At 40.2% G+C, this 16,811-nt stretch overlaps 1 protein-coding gene and 1 long non-coding RNA gene across 2 annotated transcripts; one reads left to right on the top strand and one right to left on the bottom strand.

Moving 5' to 3' along the window:
- Positions 1–1,833: 1,833 nt before the first annotated feature.
- On the bottom strand, positions 1,834–8,265 carry THAP1 (THAP domain containing 1). Its single transcript, XM_036880760.2, has 3 exons — positions 8,123–8,265; positions 5,126–5,321; positions 1,834–4,592 (listed from the first exon to the last, which is right to left on the bottom strand). The coding sequence occupies exons 1-3, from the start codon at positions 8,191–8,193 to the stop codon at positions 4,212–4,214; spliced, it is 648 nt and encodes a 215-aa protein (XP_036736655.1). The 5' UTR covers positions 8,194–8,265; the 3' UTR covers positions 1,834–4,211.
- A 93-nt stretch (positions 8,266–8,358) lies between these two features.
- Positions 8,359–9,201, top strand: LOC130684448 (uncharacterized). Its single transcript, XR_008998726.1, has 2 exons — positions 8,359–8,472; positions 8,842–9,201. It is a non-coding gene; the product is annotated as an uncharacterized LOC130684448 (long non-coding RNA).
- The last annotated feature ends 7,610 nt before the right edge of the window (positions 9,202–16,811 follow it).

The following is a 16,811-nucleotide window of genomic DNA, read 5'->3' as shown; positions in this document are numbered from 1 at the left end:
TTGATATAGTCCCAGTTGTTCATTTTTTATTTTGTTTCCCTTGCCTAAGGAGATGTGTCCAGGAAAAAGTTGCTTGTGTTTATGTTCAGATTTTTGCCTATGTTTTCTTCTAAGAATTTTATGACTTACATTCAGGTCTCTGATCCATTTTGAGTTTACTTTTGTGTATGGAGTTAGACAATAAAGATGGCTCTTCTTACCTCTCTCCCTGGTTCCCTCTGGTAAATTAGCTAGCCACAATTATTATAGCTTGTTGTTCTCTTGGAGCTACCAGCCACCTCTTCTTACCACTGAATTCTCCCATTGTTAAGTTCTCTGGGGTTCTTCCCTCCATTTGGGACCCAGTTTCTTTCCTGCTTTTTCTTCACTTTCTTACCATCCATTAAAGCCCCTCCATCTGATTGTTCTTGAGGGCACCTTTAGGCCTGAACTTCCCGATACTCTTCCAAGTAAAATTAGTTCCTTTGGAAAGAGCTTTAGAATTCTGTTCTTATGACCTTACTCCCCCTGGGAAAACAACTGGTCCCTGCTCTGGGGCTGAGGACCATGGCCTGCTACTCTAGGGTTGATGTCTGTGTTATGAAAAGAGCTCGGTTGGTATGATAGACTCTGGTCTTCTTGGCTTGCCTCTCCTGGCATGGAAACTTTATGAGCAAGTTAGGGAGAGAGTAGTCAGGGTTCCAGTATTCTTGGCCTGAGTACCTGAAGTGAGCTTCCACCCTGAGTGGAAATGGTGGAGGAAGGGAATTCTGACCTCTTGGCTGCCCTTGTCTAGAGTTTAGACTTTGGGACACAAAGTTGGAGGGCATGAGAAATACAGCCTGCCTCTCCGATATATTCTTGATTGGGAATTGGGAAGAGAAGGAGCATTGTCTTCTTGGCCATACCCACTCAGAGTGGAGCTTCTGGCACTGAACTGTGGAGGACAGAGGGAGAATGGTGGTCAGTGAGAGAACAGGTTGTGGTATGAATGCCTCAGACTCCTAATGTTCTTACAGAGTTTTAGAGTTTCCTGAATGTTTCTTCACGCTGTAAGTTTCCTGAATGTTTCTTCATGCATGTCCTTCATGCATGTAGGACAACATGCAAATACATAGAGCAGTTTTGAGCATTTTCTTTATCCAGTTATGGCAGTTAGGGTGAAGAGCAGCTCAGAGCTCCTGTGTAGCCAATCCAGAAGTCATTTGTCTATTTATTATTAATATTGTAGTTTATCTTAGCAAAATAATAATTTAAAGCAATAGTTTATTCATATCCCTTAGGATATTTAAAATAATGGAATTTTGGTAATCTCAAAACCCCAAGTACCATGAATTTAGAAGAGAATAAAATTCTCAGTAGACTTTTAGAATTTAAAAAGTACGTTATTCAGGAAAAAAATAGGGTAAAACCACATCTAAGGTAAAAAAAAAAAAGACATTAAGACATGGAACTGAAAGAGAATTACTTCAAGCAAACTTTTTTGTTATTTTAAGTACAGTAATTATAATTGCTTTTTTGCATGCTTGTAAATCACTCTTTTTCTTTTGATGTTTGATATTTGATGATTGCTCTTTGATATTTCTTTCACAATACATTAAGGATTGTATTTTAATATTCAACTATATAAAACCATAAATTGGCCCAGAAACTAATTACCATCAGCCCAGAGCAATGCCCTTTACTCACTGGCCATGCAACTCACATGGTCTCCAATACCAGGAAGAGTAATAGCCAAGCAGGCAAATCCATTCCAACTTTTTCCTAATAATTTGAAACGCCACCATTTCTTTACTGCAATGACAGAATTATTTTTAGTACACATAACAGGAATACAATTAGTAAACATGTAAGTTACAAAAATTTTAAACTTTAATTTGGAATTTGATAGTTCAAAGTATGCAGTTCAAAGTGAAGTTTAGATCTGCGTTATAAACAAGTATAAAAAGTGGCAACTAATTCTATTCTAATCCAGAAACCCATTTTAAAGAATCTAAGCTGAATAATTACTTAGATATAAATAGCAAACAGAACAGATGACCACCCAGGGATATTCTACAAGGATTTCTGCAGTTTGGCGGTTAAGCTTATTAGTGTTCAACGATTTCAAAGTTCCTTCTGATTCTAAAATTCTATGATTCTACAGTTTTCCTAGCAGTTCTATTAAGAGAGTTATTTTTTCTCACCATCGTTGCCAGATTATGTCACACACACACATCAAAATTTTAGTACATTACTATATGTGTTCAAAATAAATGTCATCTTTTGGAATATGCTACAGTTCAGGTCTTCTCCCCATTTGTTCCAAATTAAGACCCTGTTTCTGTTTTAGACTAAGGTTCACCATGCTTGAACAGGACCTGATTTAGTCTAAATGTTCTCCTTTTCTTGGCAATGTCATAAACAAAAGACAAAATGAATTTTAAAAACATTTAACAAATACTACATCTTAAATTCAGAAATAAGCACCTGTACTTTAAACTTCCTATGTTAAACTATGATAAATTATTTAAATTTATCATTAAATGCAAATAGTTGGTATATATACTGCTTGGTCAGTTCTCCCCAAATAGGGATTTATGTTAGGAAAAGAAAGTAGTTTCAGGTGAAATGATAATGCTAAGATGCTACTAAGGTTGGATTCTTGCTTCCACACACACATAAACACACACACAGATTTTCTTTTACATAGTTGAGAATTTTGATCAAAGACAGAAACTTTACAAAATATTTACCCACCTATCCTCCAGGAACTCTAGAGAAATGAAATGTGAAGACAAAGTACTCAGAGACTGTGCATTCCAAAGCCAGTGATGAGATCCATGCATGGCTAGAAAAAGTCCTCTAATTCATGAGCATTAGTTCTGAATGTTATCAGACTACGTAACTTCAAGTCATCTTCTAAACCATAACTTTCTCTTTTTGACATACTGGCTCATAAAAAATCAAATCTCCACGAATCAAAGCACCACCCACTGGCAACATGGCAGTGAATTACACTGAAAACCAGGTCTACAAAAGACACTTTTGAACATCATTGTTTCATATCTTTAATGCTACCTCAAAAGGTCTTGCTCTTCAACTATCTCCGTGTACTTCGAAATATAAAATAATTACAGTTCAAACAGTTATTCTAGATCTAAGTAGGTAATTCCTATGGCAGTATATTTACTCAGAACGTATTTTTCATTTCAAATATATGTAAAACATCTCACAACTCTGAACAGAAAGTCAGAACACAACTCTCTGAACAGAAACCTCAGTGTTTAAATCTCAACATTCAGGAAAATAAACAGTACATATTAGGTTGCTTCTGATACAGATCACTCATTTAAGTAAATGGGATATAATTTCTAACTTGTGTTAAAGAAAATGTTTTTTTATGTGAAGCCTTGACCAAAATCAATTAGCCAAGTGCAAGATTACTGTATTATGGTACACATCAAACTACCAACACAACACATCTGTTAAATATATGGATGCGGATAGGGAATTGGGTGTCCCTTCATTCAGGGGTAATGAGAGAAGAAAGTGTTTCATGGATCAGGCCCAATTGTTATTACTTCATTGATAATAATGCCTACTGTGTTTACCAAAGAATGTTTCTTTCATGGGAGATACACTTCTAATTTGATAATGCTAGACAGTGGGGGGGAAAAAGATGGGCCTACTTTTCAAAAAATCCATTGTTTATATTAAATTAGATGGAATGGCTCTTCACTTTCTGCTCTGAAGACAACCAATCTTTTTTTTAAGAAATGATCTTGCCTTCACTAATAAGAACATGTAAGAATATGTATTTTCTGAGGTGTTGCATGATCTGACCCATACTTATGATTTAAAATATAACTAAATTCTCTCAATAAACTGCATTAATTTTAAACTTTAAACTTAAATCATCCTTACTATACTTTTCTTTCTCTTTACTTTTAATTTTTACATTATCTATAAATACTCAAATTAAAAAAAAAGTCCCTAATCTTGAAAACAACTTCCTTACATTGGAGCTCTGAGGTTAGTTTACAGTTTTTAAAATATTTTGTTAAAATGTAAAAACCCTGAATTACAAACAAACATTTTACAGTTTTACAGTATATATCTATTTAAAAAAAAATATTCTGAGTTGTTTTTATACAAGTAATCAAGTGCTATTTTTCCAAATGAAACTCCTTTATAGGCTAGAGAAGGGTATGTGGTATTACCCCATAAAAACCAATACAAATCTCATTTTTTTATGCTGGTACTTCAACTATTTCAAAGTAGTCATTTGGTAGAATCACATAACCTCTCTCAGATACGTCTGATACGTCTTTCTCCTTCTGGAAGTGCACAACTTCCTTTAACTTTTCAAGCTGTCGTTCTTGTCTTCTGCATCGCTGCTGTGCAGTCTTGAGCTTCTTTCTGAGTTTTTCGACTTGCTGCTCTAGTTGATGGATCCTTTTCCTCTGGTGCATTGTATCCTCCACAGTGTAGTTGTGGTCACAGAAAATGGAGAGATTATCTGGGGTCTGCAGGGGAGGCATTAGCAATCCAATAGTGGCATCAACCTGGGGAATGGGAGGCGTTAAAGGAGGCACGGGAAGCTGTTTTTGTGGCTCAAGGAGATCTTCCTTCTAAAATGAAAATGCAGAGTATGTTTAAATTTAGTAACTAAAAATAACAGTTTGAAAGAGTTCATCTGGGGAATTTATGAATATTAGACTTTTCTGTAAACCCAAAATGAGAAAACTGTTTAGTTTTCATTGTACTTTTCTATCTCAAGTGGAATAAGATGCAAGAAAGAGAACAATTAATAAGACTTAATTAAACACTAAACACTTAAAACTGAAGGCAAACATACTTTCAAAGTGAATTGTCACTGATAAACCAAATCGAAATGTTATCAATATCCAGTTAAGGGTAGAGAGTGACCTGAGAATTAAGTTACAAAGCTAGACTGAGTTTCCCGGTGTGCAGGTATTTAATTTTAATAAACTGCACCTTGTATTTTTTAGAAGTACATTGTTGTAAACACCGGTTGTTTACAAATGATGGGTTCCACATAACATTTATTTTCTCAACACTATTTTGAGTTTTCCAGATTTTCCACAGTGAACACATTAATTTTATAAGCAGAAAACCACCCAACATTCGAAACACGTATTACCTTGTCATGTGGTTCAGTACAAAGAAATATGGTGGGGACGGCGTTCTCCTTCAGTAGCTTGTTGTTGCATTCCCTCTTAAAGCAGTCCGGGGTGAAGTGTTCCGAACAAATGCTGCTATACTTAGTGGGTTTAAAGTTTTTTCTTCTGATGGCCGCCTCCCATTTTTCACAAAGACTGGGTCGAGTAAGAGGAAACCTAAGAAGAAGACATAATTCAGTTCTCTGAACATATTTAAAAGAAAAAAAAAAGGGGGTTGGGGCATATCCAGATTCTCCTGTTCAGGAAAGAACTATCTCATACTGGTGTTAAAATGTCAAGGAATACTTGATCAAAACACTAAGTCTGCTATCTTTTTCTTGACAGTTTTGGTTGTGCCTTTATTCCTTTAGTTCATCAAAAATGTATTTGTTTTAAAGATCTTATAAATAAAGTGACAACCCACTAAAGTGGGACTAAGTCACCCTTCTCCACATGGCATTTTTGGTTTTTGGATTTTTTTTTAAAAGCAGTGTTTCTTCAGCAATCTCACTGATTATAGAGTAGATTTAAGAGTATCAGATATGTTTATAATCTAAACAAGACAGGCTGATTAATAATTTATATAATGTAAGAATATGAGATTAACAGTTAGCCTTGTGGACAGATGCATGCAACAGGGAGTAGATGATGGGAGGCTGGGGTTGAAGTTCATATGCAGTAATACTGCTTTTCCCCTCCATTGCAGTAAGTAACTTCCACTAACACACACAAGTATTTCACACTTATCTAAATATGCAATGGTGAATCTATTTATCCAATTTATTAAAGTTTAACTTCTTATATTGAAGACACTAAAAGTTTTAAGTAAAATACATACTGTAAGGTGAATTTGTATTAATTTTTACCTGCAATTTTCTGTATACTGTGAAACAAAATTGCATGTCTACATATCTACATATGGAGAAAAGCAGCTGTGGTTCTCTTTGAATGACAAGTATGAATTATAGACAAATCACAAAAAGAAAATGAAAATGAAAATTTGATTTACCACTTAATCAACTGGAATATGTCCACAAGGCCCAGATATAGAGACACAGAAAGAGGTTTTTTACTGTGATTTTACTTTTCTGGGGCAAGGTTTAGTAAGCTGGGGAACTGGAAAGAAGCCAAGGGATGTTTCGAATCTATGTTCCATATTTTCTCTACAGGTTACATATGCTAGAGCCTATTACCATGAAAATCTCACCCATCTTTGGGACAGTACTTTTCTTAGCCCAGAGTAGCTGTTCCCCCTGTGCCACCGTGGAGAAACTGGGGAACGAAGCATTCCTAGAAGATGCCTACCGGAAATGGCCTCTAGAAGTACAAACCACGGTGGCCATCACTGGTAACATTCAGCACCTCAGGCCTCCTAAGCAAGGACTACAACAGCCCAGGCTGCCTGTGAGGTTCTGTCAAGATCTTTCCCATCAACTCCCCAAAAAACTCTTCTCCATAGAGATGCAGGCTAGCCCTCCTTTGGATTCAATCAGTTGTTTAATAGCCAGCAGAAACAATTTCTGATGTGTGAATGTCATTTCTGACTAGTTTTTGGTGCAATGAAGGGTTTTGCATGTTTTTTAGATTCCTGTCCTATTAGAAATGAGGAGGTGGGAAGCTGAATGCATCAGGTGACTGTGACATACCTCCTGACCTATTCCTACACTGGGAAAGTACTAGAGATCAATTCATCAACTTCCAGAAACTCCAGTAAATCAAGAGGCAAGATTACCACCTAAACATGCATCTATTCTCAGACTGGCTGACCTTTGAGACAAAATAAAAGACTCGGTGGACTCCAAAAAAGAGCATTCACATCCCCTACTAAACATAAACAGCTCCCATCAAAAAAATGGAAGTATTTAAAATTTTGCTTTTGTAATTACTTAGCTATGAATAATTCGTATAACTTATCACTAGTTTTAATTTCTTAAGCTATCATCAGTCAGGAATCCTTCCAAAAAAAATGTATGTTGCATTTAAACATTTGTAATTTGCAATTAAATGTAATACGTAAATTAGATGTAAATGACTCCATGAAAAAAATGTAAAATTTGTAAATTATTCGACTGAATGAAAATGTTATGCCACATTTTGCAGACACTTCAGTATCACTGAGTCATTTCCATTTTGCGGTTTTCGTTTCCTATTTTTAAGAGAACATTTTCCCCTCTAGGATTTCTAACGACGGCACCTTCGGGAAAAAGCAGCCCTGAAAGCTGCGGGGCAGGTTCTTCCCCAAGAGCTTCCTCTAGGCGCCCCAAATAGCTCCTACTTACTTGATTTTGGTTCTTATCATTACTGTGTGCTGAAAACACAGTTATTCATCTTGGCAGCACCAGAAGCTTTCTCTAAAACTTGAGGTCCTTAAAGGTCAGTTCCTAAAAATTGGGTAAAAAATCTCCCTCAAACCCTAGCCAAAAATCAGTCCTTAATTACTCTGATGGTGGACTCCCATCCCCAGCAAGGGCCAAAAAGGGTGAGCTGATCTTTTTAACGGTCTTTGTTTCTATTTCAGATGTACTTGCAGGAGTTATCGCCACCTGGCTTCTCCATGAGCCTAGTGGTGAAATCCAGCTGCCCCTCAGTCTAGAGGCCCCGTAACCCGCGCCACCTTCGAGAACTGCCCCGGGACCCCGAACCCGCCAACAGGCGGCAGCGGGCGAACCTCGCGCCCGGGGGGCCGATCCTCGAGCGCGCGAGAAACGGTCGCAGCGGCGACGCGCACCAAGAACGCGCAGCACCAGACAGGGGCGGTAGGACTGGACGCAGGCCCCGAGCCAGGCGGGCACGCCTACAGCGCCCGGGTCCAAGCGACCCCGAGGAGCGCCCGGCCGAGCCCGCCCAGGCCCCTCCCCGACTCCGCCCCTCTCAGTAGGTCTCGCGCGGACACGCGCCTGGCTCCGCCCCCGAGCCCAACCGGCCGCGCGCCCCCAGATCCAACGCTGTCGGCCCCGCGAGAAGCGCGGGGTCCTTACTTGTGGAAAGAAACGGGTTTATCCTTATCGTATCGGTTCTTGCAGCCGTAGGCGGAGCAGGACTGCACCATCCTTCCGGTCCTCAGTTTGCTTCTGCCGCCACAGCAGGCAGGCACTCCTGTGTCGCCGTGCTCGGCTGTAACACCCTCGCTTCCTCTGTAGCTTTGGCCAACAGTTACAGCGTTGATAGCCTCACTCGGGGTGACTAATGTGCCCGTTTTGTCGTTTGCATTAGCAGAAGGACCACAGCCATCGCCCGTCTCCCATCTCCAAGATGGCGGAGGCAGCTTCAACTTCAACCTCTCGCGAGGAATTCGTTCCCCTGTCTCTGATTAGCACCGAGGTCAGAGGTAACTTTCCTTGGGAAGCAAGCCATTGGTTGACGCTTGGCGTGTGGCGCGGCGGGCGTTGCGTTGCGGTGGAGGGCGGGGCCTCCTGGCTTCTGGAAGGGTGAGAAGAAGTTCTTGCGTAGGAGGCGAGGGGCGGGTAGTGGAACGTACGCCCAGTGTCCGAGTTCGCTGTTCGAGGTGTTTCTAAGGATTAATTTATCTGGGGCCGTTTAGGTGGGGTTTGGTGGCTTAAAAGAGGACAGGCGTAGAGCTTAAGTCATTGGGTAATTGCGCCCATTTAAAAAGGCGCCACATACGGTGTACGGTTTGTAAAACTTTGTGGACCCACTTCTGGACCGCTGGTCTCCATCCCATTACCTGTCTCCACAGGTATCCCATGGCTGGTGAGAGCCCGGGTGCCGCAGCGGAGGGGGTGAGAAGCTCCGCCCCAGCCCCGCCCAGTGTCCCCCGCTGGGCCTGCAGGCAGCGATTCTCACTCCGGTGCCTAACTCCTTGCTGCGCGCCCCTCTCCTGTGTAGATCACAGCCTGCCTGGAAGCCTGGATAGAGGGCTGTTGAGGATTTCACGTCTCTTACACCCTCTCCCCGCCGCCTTTGAATGCTGGTTGTTTCTCCAGGGTTCCAGCTTCTGCCCGCCCCTCCCTCCGAGCACTCTGCCGCTTTGTTTAATCAAATGCCGTAATTCCCAAAACCTTAACATTTCTTAACGTAAATCTGTTAATGCCTTTGGTATTGTCATCTGTGAAGTATATTTTAGTTGCTTAACCCAGAAACCTTGGAGTCTTCTCACCTCTTTCACACCCTTCACATCCCTTTGATGACCAGGTTAATTTTGTAGGATAAATATATCTTAATAAGTCCATCCCTTAACATCTCTGCTGTCACTGGTCAGGCCCTCATGGGCTTATCCTCGCTGCAGCCCCTAGGTATCCCAGTCTCCAGTCTGTCCTCCACAGAACCTGATGTCACTGCTCTGATCTCGTCCTTCAGAAGCTACCTCCTCTGCTGATAAAATCCAAATTTCTCAGGGGAGCCATAAAGCTCTTTCGGACCAAGTACCTCTGCTTTTTCCCCCGTCAGCTCCCTGCAGTTGTCCTGAACTCTCCCAGCATTGTTTTGCACAGAGGGCAGGCACGCCCCTGGCCTCCTTAGATAGGTTGTTTCCCTTGGCCTGAAATGCCCTTCTCTCATCTGTGTACCCTTAAGATGAGGCCTAAGTGTTGTCTTCAACAAGCTTTCCTTACCCTCTCTTCCTCACCTCTCCAATTTAAGCACCTCTCTTGTTCCAGTGAACACTTGCTCTTAGCCCTATGTACAATTATGAACCATACTGTAATGTCAGTATAGTTTTCTGTCGTCTTCATCAGAACTGAGATCCTGTTGAGGACAAGGACTACTTAGCCTTGTAACCCCAGCAACTTGCAGTGTCTGGCCCAAATTAAATACTCAGAAAATGTTGGTTAAATCCACTGGGCCCAGAAATTGTACGTCCAAAAGTTTCAGAGCCACAGCCCTTTACCAGTATACCACAATAGTTTCCACAGTGTAATGTTTATCACGTTCGCCTCACCAATATTCCATAATAATAATTTGTTAGTGTTTCCAAGGGTAGACAGTGGGTAATTTCCTTTATGGTGTGCTGGGCAATAAATATGAGAATGCTAACTGCTTGTAAACTGAGAAAGTATATTTTAACTTAGAGTTTACTAAAATACTTTACTCGTCAATTGATTCAACATATATTTACTGAACACTTGCCATGCTATGCACAGTTCTAGGGCCTTGGGATACATTCCTGAACAAGATAAAGGTTTCTGCCCATATTCTTGTGGGGGTTGGAGAAGCAGGCAGAAAACATATAGGGTAGCATGTTACAAGGTGAAGGGTGCTATGTGGGGTGAGGGGATGCAGTGTTAAATAAGATGGACAGGATGGGCCTAATAGAGAAAGTGACTTGAGCAAAGCTTTGAGTTGGAGAGTCAGCTGTGAGACTTCCTGGGGTAGAACCTTGCAGGCAGAGGGACTAGCTAAGGCAAAACTCCTGGGGCTCAGGGTTCTGACCTGCACACAGAAAAGCAAAGGGGCCAGTGTGACTGGGCAGAATGAGCAATGGGGAACAACAAATATGCGATAAGGAGGAGGAAATGTGGGGCCTTGTAGGCGAGTGTGAGGATGTTAACTGAGTGAAATGGAGAGCAGACCTTTAAGCAGAGTGACACCATCTTTTAAAATGATTGCTCTGCTGTGTTAAGCATGGATAACACGGGCAACTTAGAGGCAGGGGATGCTAGGAAGGCATCTCTGGAAATATAGGTGAGAGATGACGGGGGCTTCCACCTGGGTGGTAACAGTGAAGGAGTAAGTGATCTGTCCTTGTCTCCTCTCCCTTTTTTAAAATTTCCTTATTAACCTTTATTTATTGAGCACCTGTTATGGTGGCAGGTGTTATAAGACTGGGAATATGTTGGGGAGCAAGACTAACATAGTCCCCTCTCTTTAGAGAGCTTATGTTTTAGTGTGGGGCAGAGTGACAGTAGAAATGTAAATAAAGTAACACTGCTAAGATGCCTGAATACATTAGAATGCTGGAAGGGTACATAAGTGTGGGAGCGAGGGTCGCTGCCTACTTTAGGTGGGTAGTTAGTGGGCTGAGGACGGGATTTTTAAGCTGAGAACCAAAGAATAGAAAGAAAAAACCTAGTATGTGAAGAATGAAGGTGGGGGACTGGGGAGAGCATTCCCGGAAGAGGGAGTGTGTGCTAAGGCCCTGAAGCGGGAGAGTTTGATCTATCCTAGGAAGGTGTGGAGGCTGTGGTGGTAGAGCCCAAAGAGCAGGGGCAGAAGGGCATGAAGGAGGATGAAGAAGCAGGTTAGGTTGTTGGTTTGGATTTTAAGTGCAGCAGGACACCACTGAACCATTTTAGGCAGAGGAAAGACACGATCTAATAGACATTTTTAAAAGGGTGTTCTGGCTGTTACGTGAAGGGTTTATCACAGGGGCAACCGTGCAGTGAGCAAAACGGTTAAGAGGCTGTTTGTTGCAGGCAAGCAAAGATGTTGCTATCTTGGAGTAAGGTGGTGGCAGCAGAAATAGAATGGGTAGGACTGGAGATACATATAGGAGGTAGACACTTGCAGGGCTTGCTGATAGATGGAGATGAGAATGAGGAAAAGAGCACCCAGGATCTCAGGCATGGCTTGAGGTTGAACTTCTTCTGACTTGAGCTTTTAGATGGGTCATCGGGTGTCTTTTACTGAGATGCAGGTGGCCTTTTTAGAAAAAAGAAGGGAGCCATGTTGCCCGACAAAATAGAAGACTCCATGGGGCAGGAGTGATTTAGGAAGCTGGATTATTGGCTGTGCGGTTATAGGACTGGGAAATGTCAGAAGTATAAAACAGTTCTCAGAATTTGTGAAGGCAAGCTACTGAAGCATGTGAAGGTCACCAGCCAGTGCTGGGAGCTCCTCCTAGATTTGTGACCATTAATCAACTTAGGTGGAACCAGTCGATTGAGTTGTTAGGCTTAGTTGTATTTCCTTCAGCCAAGTTCTGTTCTTTGCTTCCTTATTTTTTCTGTTTTCTGGCTTCTAGCTATCTATTTCGATAACTTGGAAATGAAATTAACATTTTTATTTTTTGTTGAATATAATCCTGTTTCATTACCTCCATAAATACAGTAAATCGTTACAGTAAATTTGGTGATAGACTGAATTGCGTGTTACTGAATTGAATTGAATGTTGGATTTCTCTAAAATATCCCCCAAACTAACTTTTCACTACGTGGTCTGCAAATAAGTTGTCTGCTTAATAGAAAAGTAATTTTCACTTCCTCTAAACTAACTTAACACCCATTGTCTGTTTTCCTTCTTTCTCCCTTGCCCATTTCTTCTTAGCATTTCCTAGGGCTGGAATAGCTACTCTTTACTTGTCAAGGGGTGACGGGGAGGAGACATTTTTACTTTGAAAGGTGGTTGTCTGCCTTTCTAAAAGTTAATGGAAACAAACCAAATGTCCATTAATAGTTGAATGAATAAATTGTGGTGCAGACTACATTGCTAGATAGTAACCACACTAGTGGGGGTGAGGATTTAATGATATGGGTAACGGTTGAACCACTCTGTTATATTTGAAACCAATATAAGATTGTGTATCAATAATACTTGAATTAAAAAAATATTGTGGTGTAGTCATACACTGAAATACTATATAGCTGTCAAAATAAAGTTATGTCCCACAACAGTATGCATAGCTCTTACACACATAATGTTGAAGAAGTCACAGAAGAAAATATGCTATATTATTTATTTTTTGTAGAGTAAAAAGAAGGTAAAACTAAAGTCAGAATGGGTTACTCTGGGGGAGAGAGGCAGTGAAAGAGGCTTATGGGATGGTGGCAGTGTGTCTTTTGACTGAGGTGATAGTCAATGTGTTCACTTTATGACAATTCATCATCAGACCCTTATGATTTATAAAATGTTTGGTGTTCTACTTTAATAAAACAGCTTATTAAGAAAACATGAGCCATACAAGATATGCAAAACTGCCCTTTTAGAGAATTAGATGTTTATAAGCTCATTTCATTTGGCACCTTCAATAATATAAAAATGAATATATCTTAGCTTTATGTATCCATTTAACGGAAAGTAAATAAGGATAACCTAGAGGTTAGTTAGAAGTTTGTTGTTTTTCAAAGTCTTGAGAGGCCAAGAGCTAATTTACTTATTAATAGAACATTTTTTAGGGAAAAAATAAAATTTAACCCTTAGAAAGGCAAATACCAAATGATTTCACTTATTTGTGGAGTAAAAAAATAAAGCCAAACAGAAGGAACAAAATAGCAGTAGACTCATAGATACCCAGAAGGGACTAGTGGTTACCCAACTAGAGACTGGGGAAGATGGGGGGAAAGGGGACAGGGGTTAAGGGGCACAATAATTCACAATCACAATATAGGTTGGTCACGGGGATGGTAGTACAGCACGGAGAATACAGTTAATTCTGTAGCATCTTACTACATTGATGGACAGTGACCGCACTGGAGGGAGTGAGGACTTGGTAATATGGGTGAATGTTGAGCCACTGTGTTGTATATTTGAAACCAACATAAGATTGTATATCAATGATACTTTAAGAAAAAAAGGTACAACAACAACAAAAAGAAAATTTAACCCTTGACATTAAAAGGGTAAGCTTTGTCACAATTATTCTAGAAGGATAAACTTTACTTCCTTTTTTGAGAAACTGCAGAAAAACAAGCCACTTGTTTTGATGTAGGAGAGGGCTAAGGGCTAAACATGTTTTAAACTCACCGCTATCAGTTTAGATTTTAATTTCTATCCATTTATGCATTCTTTTCTATAAAGTTTTTATTAAGAAACATTCATTCATTCATTCTCTCTGGGCCTCTTTATCTTCATCTGTAGAGTAAGGCTGTGGGACTAGAGGAATTCCTAATTTGTAATCTATGAATGGCCAGTTCTTTGAATCCCTAAAAATGTATCAGAATTATACATGCATGTGTATACATGCATTTTCTGGGATGCTATCCATAGCTTTCATCTGATTTTCACAGAGAAAACACAAACACTAACCAATTTCTAAGGTCCCTTCCAGCTCTAATATCCTAAGTTTGTGAAACAAAGATTAATTTTCATGTAGATACAGTTTTTACTTTAAGACTGATTAGAAGGGTTAGTATTTTCATCTGACATCAAGTATTTTTAAATAGTTTTTTAAATATTTGTGTTTTTGAACAAATTATAAAGTGTTGTATCAGTGAGTTTAAAACATCTTTAGCCACTTAGCCCTCTCCTGTATCACCAGCTAAATACCACTAGTCTGAGACAGAATAAGGACAGTGTCCAAATATGCTCAGTGTTTTCTAACTGGGTGCTCACTCCTCTCCTGCCTCCTGAGACATGGGACAAGTAGAGGACGCAGGGGGATGAAGATGACAGTGACTAGTAACACCTCAGATTTCTCTGCAGTCAAGAACTCTGCCTAAAACAACTACTGATGCTATGAAGAGGTCTGGCTCTGCCAGAACAAAAGCTGCACGACTGTCCTTGTCTCTGTGATAGTTATCACCTGCTGTCAACAGCCCTTAAAGCCCATTGGCCTGGTCCTGAGACCCTTAAGATGAAGGACCTTGAAAGTCCTAGTGACTTCATATTCTAACCCAGTCCCAGGTTTGTGGGTTACAGTTTAGCAAAACAGAAGAGCCTGGAGCACATTAAGTGTTTCAAAGGAGGGAGCGTGTTGATGCAAACGTAAGAGTACAGACTCAGAAAAGAACATTTATACAAATCAAGTAATCAAATATACACTCAGAAGAAAGTGGATTGGAATCACGGTACAGGCGTCATCTCTGATTCCAGTTCTACTTATTGCCAGAATTAATCTAGATGGCCCAGGTTAAATAATTTTCCTGAAAAAAAACCCCACATTTCTACTTTTTAAGTTTAAAAGTATCTAAGCAAAATTATTTAGAAATGCGATGAGATACTGGATGTCCATTAGCAAAAAAGAAAGCCATTGTAACCACTGTATTGGAGCTACTTCAGTTCTGAATTTTAAGACCAACAGCATCAAAGAAACGGGAAAATCACACCTACTGTTTAATTTAGGTATGTTGTTTTTATTCAGGAGAATATTCCTTGACAAACTCTTAAATCACAAAGTCTGAACGAACCAAACTGCCAGCCCTCTGAAACAGCTCTGGGGGAGGCGTCTGCACAGCCCTTTCTCCCTGCGTTGTTTTCAGACGCTGGGAACTGGGGTAGCTGGACCCACTGTCCACTGGGCGCCAGAACAAGGTTTCCCTCTGTCTCGCTCCCCAGAGAGCTGCCCAGGTTACCATCTGCCCTTGGGATTGGACCATCTGTTCTTGTGAAAGTTACAAAATAGTGTTGTTTACAAAAATCCAAATTGTTTTTTTGATTTATATGATCTAACCCTGAATCATAGAAGTATTACTGTGATGTTTGAAACGCTGATTGACTCTACTTGTTTTAAATACTTTCTCAGATCCCCTCTACATTATTATCAGTAACTAATAAAGATGACATAATAAACAGATCTAAAATTCTGAGATGTCAGCATGTTCCTTTCTCAATTCATTAAGACTTCAGATCATACAGTGTTTTTGTATGTTACAAAAGTTGGTACAATACCCCTCTACCCGGAAAGTCTTAGAAAGAATTCCAAATATTACAATGAAATTGTTAACCAGAAATGTGACACTTCAGGCAGAACACATGCACAGAAAATTAAATCCTTTCAAACAATGACATTGCTATAACCAGACACCCAATTTGTACTTAGTAGAAAATGCATTTCTGGTCCGGTACATTGTTGCTGTAACAAACTCCAGCTTGTCAGCTTTTCAAGTTGGTGGCTGCAGCTGAAATGTTTTTCTATGCTACCCTGTTAGACATTTGATTTGGAAATGTAGAATTAGGATTCGGGAAGTCTGGATAGCTCTTTGCAGACCTTTCCTCTTAGAAGCACCCACGCGGTAGTCCAGTGTGTTCCAAAAGACTTCCAAAGGACCCCAGTTTCTCTCCTGCTTCCCCTCTTCCTAATAACCATCACATCAATCTGAGCCCATGCAGTAGTCCTACTTAGAGTCTAATACCAGTTCAGTCACTTATTTGTGACAAAAATAAGACAAAAAAACTCATCTGTAACAGAGATTTCATCTATGAGAAAGAAGGCACTGCCCTGCCTTCTTTACATAATTGTCCTAAAATGAAAAGATACAAGAAATCTCTTAACATTATAATGTGTTATATTATTTAAACATCACTGTTTTTTCTATGACAAGCAACAGCTTTGTCCTAAACCCAAGTTAGAAACACTATTACTGGTATTTCATTCAGCATCTCATTAGTTGATGACTAATATGATGAACTGGGAGAATGTGATGGATTTATTCTTTTTTTCTCTATAACCAGTGAGGCTCACTAATATGTGACCGGACAGTACTATTTCCAGTAACGGCAGGTGACAGAGCTAACACCGAGCCCTAGGATCAGTGGCCCACTGTGACTGGTTCACTAATGAGCTGTGCCAGGGGAGGGCAGGAGGATTTCTTAATACTTGACATTCTGATTCTTCTCAAACAGAAAACTGCAGAAGAGGGCGTTAGATACTTAGGCTGTAGCCATCAGAAACTAAGGTAAGTTTCTATTGAGCCACCTCAGACATTGGCTCACTTGGCCTGAGACCTGATGAATCTGCACTATGTGCTGCCATCGAGGGACAGTATTAAAGTTTTTGGACAAGAGAAAATGGACCACCCTGTCCAACCTGTTGCTATAACTCACCAATAATTCCTC

The sequence above is a fragment of the Manis pentadactyla genome, chromosome 7 (genome assembly GCF_030020395.1).
Source record: "Manis pentadactyla isolate mManPen7 chromosome 7, mManPen7.hap1, whole genome shotgun sequence".
NCBI lineage: Eukaryota > Metazoa > Chordata > Mammalia > Pholidota > Manidae > Manis > Manis pentadactyla.
This window is presented reverse-complemented; position numbering and strand designations above follow the sequence as displayed.

Coding starts and splice junctions, on each gene's coding strand:
- THAP1 (XM_036880760.2), bottom strand. CDS start 8,193: ATGGTGCAGTCCTGCTCCGCCTACGGCTGCAAGAACCGATACGATAAG. Junction 5,322..8,122: donor AAACCCGTTTCTTTCCACAA/GTAAGGACCCCG, acceptor TCTTCTTCTTAG/GTTTCCTCTTACTCGACCCA. Junction 4,593..5,125: donor GTACTGAACCACATGACAAG/GTAATACGTGTT, acceptor TTTTCATTTTAG/AAGGAAGATCTCCTTGAGCC.